Here is a 5,029-nt window from a genome sequence, read left to right on the forward strand (position 1 = left end):
TGGGGGCAGGTGGGCTCTCTTCATTCTCCACAAGAAGTACATGCGCTTCTGTACCCTTTTTTCCAGTGAGGTGTTGTTTACAATCCAGTTTAGGGTGTCTCTGATGTGCACCCCCAGGAATTTGGTGCTGTTGACCACCTGTACAGCTGAGCTGTTGATGACCAGTGGAGCGTGGTTAGGACGGTTCTTCCTGAAGTCCAAGATGATCTCCTTCATCTTCTCCACGTTCAGGATCAGGCTGTTATCTTTGCACCACCAGCTGCTCCACCTCCTCTCTGTAGTTCTGGTCGTTGTCGTCTCTGATGAGGCCCTCCACCGTGGTGTCGTCTGCAAACTTCACGATGTGATTGGTGGTGAACCTGGGGACGCAGTCATGTGTCATCAGGGTGAACAACAGGGGGCTCAGGATGCAGCCCTGAGGCTCCCCTCAGGGCTGCATCCTATAAAGTTGCTCTCCAAGAACCAGTTTGCCTGTACTGACATTAAAAGGCACACAAGGTTACAGTGGAACAGTGTGGTTAAATACAGTGTTATTACTGCTTATTCAGTGACTGAAAACAGCATACCGGGGTGTGTTTGTTGGCCAAGTTTGTGGTACAAACAAAGATTTCAGTTTCTGTTTCCATCACATACAACACAAATAAGGTATAACACAACTACCCATAGTATACATTGCATTCAGCATTTATTTGATAAAACATTGTTTTGTTATTTCTGTTATTTAAAAAATCAAAAAGGTCCATATGGGCTTCACAAGCAGGCTGGTTCCCCTCAAGATTCATAAAACCCTTTCACTCTCAGGAACAATCGGCTTTTAGTTGCAGTTGGAACAGCTCCCTCATGTGTGTCTAACTGGGTCAAACGACTCTGATCGGCATGTTGTGGGAACACCAGACCCGGGATGACCTGCTAAATTATGTCACGCCATTGAACACAATGTACGAATGTCAGCACACCATGCCAGTCACTTTTGCTCTAACAAGCCGTAACATTTTCACATTTGTTAAACAATGTGCAGCACTGGTAAGAGGAATTCGGACATATAAAACAGCAAAATAATAAAGAATACTGACTACGCCCAGGCTCCCGTCCATGTTGCTCTCCATTATTTACTTCCCTGATTTCCATCGCACTGTTGAGATCATCAACCTCACCCAGCATGATGCCGTCCTCAGACACACAGTGGTAGGGGACAGTGGCACCGCTGCTTGCCAGCTAGGGCTTTTTTAGCCGGACTCGGGTTTTTGGTCAAATTGGAAAAGAGCCAAAAGCCGACTGTTTGCGGGTCAACCCGGTTTTGACAAACTTGAGCTTTCACTGAAAGCCTTTCAGTGAAAAAGTAGGTTTACCTGCTGCTAAGTGTGCAGCAGGTAAACCTACTGTATTATTCCACACTATATTTCTGTGTAGCTGTCATAAACACACCTTCTGTTTTTCAATAATCATAAATTCTTAAGGTTGTAGGAAATGGCTGTTCTAACCTTTGCATTTCCAAAATTCTCCCGAGTGGTGCCCGACTGTACACGAGTGAATAAAGTGAATGTGATTGGTCGTTTATGGTTTCTCGGAAGCATCTAGCTAACCAGTTAGCAGCTAAGTGCTAGTAGGTTCACTATGGAAAATTCCATTGGGACAAAATAGCACTGAATTGATGACTTAGAAACGACACTGTCAAGGAACAATATGGACAGAGGAAAGATGCAAGAGGAGGAGAGTTTAGTGTTGGAGGTCGTGGATAAGTCTCCTCCGTCATCCATTTTTTATTTAGAGGAGGAAAGCGGGGATGAAGATGTTGTGGAAGAGGACGCTAGGGCAGCAGAAGCTTGGTTTGGTGTAGAAGGCTTACAGCCGTACATGTTTGAGCCCTTGCCTCACAACGCTGCCAGTTCTGTTAGCTCTACGCCTGCTGAAGACACAGACGTCCATCCCTATGAACACTGGGACGGAACTCAATGGGAAAGGAAAGGATTCTTATTTCTTATTTCAACTGTTGCATATATTAGCTGCGACATATGAATTGTTGTGCCAGCTTACCAGAAGATTTTGAATATATTAAATTACTAGAACTGGGAGTTATAGTTAATTATTAGGTAATTCAAATCAAGGGTAAAACTAGTTATTTATTATCAGTTGAATGATTATAACTGTAATTTGTGTACTGACCAGGGTTGTAGCCCCTTTACCTAAAACACTGGACTCCTGAAGCCTGCTGTTGAAAATCCAGTTGTCTTTCACCAATTAAGTAATTTAGGCTTTGGCTCTTAGCCATGTTATTAATCACCAAGCAAATAAATGTGTCACTGTTCATTCAGATGTTCCTGGAAGAAGAGTGAAACAAAAGACAAAAGACAATGGGTTAAAATACAATGGTGCCTTTATAAGCTACACAGTATTATATTTAATAACTAAGCAACACTAAACACTACTGAAAATAAGCATAATAAAAGGGGAAGAGGGGTTTAAAAGTCCGTTCAAAGTTTGGGTGATGTTCAAAGTTTAAGGTTTAATGCATTTAAAAATGTCCTTTATAATGGCAGCAGATGAAATGTAAATAAACCCTGACCCAGAAATGTTACCTGCAGTCAAAACAGTGAAGTTTCATTCAGTTTATGATGAAAATGAATAATGACTCAGGACTGCATCAAACTATGATAAGGCTCAAAGACCCATTGGCTTAGCTGGCCCCAGGGGTTCAGGGTTCTGGTCGGATTCAACTGAAACAAAGAGAAGGTTAGCTCACAATTTAGCACTTAGCTTTAGCAACACGTGACTCGTTTGGGTTGTAGTGAGTGCTAGCATTCAGTTAAGGCGGGATTCAGTTTTTGGCATAACACCGCACCACGGTCCGCTAATCCCTGACCTCTGCATTAAACCGAAGCCAAGAGTAACGAGTAACGTTTGTTTTAAAAATGTAAGGAATAGAAAGTACAGATACTTGTGTGAAAATGTAACGAGTAGAAGTAAGAAGTTGGAGGGAAAAAAGTAAAGTATAGATACCTAAAAAGTGTACCTAAGTACAGTAAGGAAGTATTTGTACTTCGTTACTTGACACCTCTGCTTATCTGTAAAATAATATGTGTGACATTCTGTTATCACACATTCACACTGCAAAACGTAGTGGAGGTAAATTAACCCATGAGACTGGGTTGTCTGCAGAGCAAGCACAACATTTTTATTTGAGGTTTTCTCTGATTAAACTGGTCAAGCTAGTTTTTATTCTTTTTGAGTTTAAAATATTATTGTAGATTAAAATGATTGTTTTTGCAATTTCTACACATCAGCTGGTTAATAACAGCTTTTTGCAGACCCTGATTACAAATATAAAACCAACACACCCAGTTATGGAGCATGTCGTCATAAAGTGTAAGAGTCTCTTTAATATGTAATTATTCTTTAGGACAATTAGTTATATATAAAAAAACACATTTCCATTGTTAAGCCCATGCAGCATAGATCTAATGAGGGGATGGTTATTGAAGCATATTTAAACTGAAATGATGAGTTCACAGCAGCTGAGATGGATGCAGTAGAGAAAAAAAGGTTTAATTGAGAACTTTCATTAAATAGTTTAAATCATCTAGGAAACAGTTTGGACTAATATTTATCTGAAGATATCTAGTGAGTAATGTTTGTGCAGAACTTGTAACTAACAAATATTTGCTTATCAGCTATACCAGAGAATTGCTGTGTAGTATTTGGATAAACATCAATTTACCCTAAGACAACAAAGTTTTTGAAATTTTGCAAGAAGTGTTTTCCCCGAATATGACTGGTCAGATAAAGATTTAGTTTCTTCTTTTTTATTTTTAATGGGTGTTGCTTAAAACATTCCCTCTAGGGGTTATATATCAAGCCTCTGTCTAAGGAAAGAGGCAACAAAGGTTCTGACCAGTTTCAGAATGTCTCAGATCATGAGGGGCTCCCTGCTCTCCCTGTCAGCAGCCTTGCTTCTTCTCCTGCCCTGGTTCGATGGTCTGGCAGAAGGTGAGGTTAGTGCGGGCTTCAAGGACTGTCTGCACTTCTTCTACAACAAAGCTCTACCAAGTGGTTTAGAAGCTAACCAGTATGTCAGCGATTACCAGCCGATTTGCCAGCGCTACAAGAATCAGTATCACTTCGCCACTCTGTATAACAAGAAGAATAAGACCTCTTTGTTCTCCGCCTACATTCTGAGTCCTTCAGACGAACCACGGCCTAACGACCCCTGGATGTATGAACCACAGGTAGGTAATAAGCATCAATTAAAACTCATCTACCTGATAAGATGTCAGTACTGAGCTAATTATTTGACAGAAACAATATTTCTGTTTGAATTAACTTTATGTCATGTTTGGTTTAAGATTTCTAACCCACATCATGCAGAACACACGGACTCAAGGGAAAAAGTTCAAAGGTTTATTGAAACCAAGGGCGTAGGTTTGATTTCTACTTTGGTAGGGACACTATTCTTCAGTTTCATTGGTCCTTTGCAAAAATATGCATGCTCTTTTTTATGCTTAATGTGAGCTTCAGGGATCATTTTGTTTAAAGAGAACAGCAGCATTTCTTGCTACATTAATACAAATCTTATAAGCACTACATGCTCTAGATGCTGTTTATCAATTTTTAAAGCATCACTGGCTCTGATGAATGTGGAACTAGGACTTTTTCCACTTTGAAAAGGATTGCATTTAGATTTACCTGCGACTAAGACAGTGTCTGTTTAACCAAATATAGTCTATAATATGTGGGTTTATCCTGTGTTTTCTTCTGAAGATATAGAATTGTGCAGAGGTAAACAGAGGTAAAACCCACTCTTATTTTTTTTTTATCTAATATACTCTCTCTGGATCATGCAAAATAATACATTCAAGGGACGGCAAATAAATGTATTATATTTACATGTGCACTGGAACTATAAGAGGAACTGACACTGAGCATTTAAAGTATTAATATTAGAAGTAGTGCTGTCAATCGATTAAATTCTTTTAATCGCGATTAATTGCATCAATGCCTGAGTTAACTCGCGATTAATCGCATTTTAATCGCA

The 5,029-nt window shown here is 39.8% G+C and overlaps 1 protein-coding gene across 1 annotated transcript in view; it reads left to right on the forward strand.

Annotated features, from left to right (window-relative positions):
* Nucleotides 1–3,899: 3,899 nt before the first annotated feature.
* LOC107080871 overlaps nt 3,900–5,029 on the forward strand; it is a gene marked incomplete at its 3' end in the record, with an annotated part of 9,567 nt that continues 8,437 nt past the window's right edge. Inside the window, exon 1 of the mRNA XM_015369076.1 lies at nt 3,900–4,227. Within this exon, the coding sequence (XP_015224562.1) occupies nt 3,900–4,227 (328 nt within the window). The remainder of the gene's footprint in view (nt 4,228–5,029) is intronic.

Source organism: Cyprinodon variegatus, unplaced genomic scaffold (assembly GCF_000732505.1).
Source record: "Cyprinodon variegatus isolate N-32 unplaced genomic scaffold, C_variegatus-1.0 Scaffold2435, whole genome shotgun sequence".
NCBI lineage: Eukaryota > Metazoa > Chordata > Actinopteri > Cyprinodontiformes > Cyprinodontidae > Cyprinodon > Cyprinodon variegatus.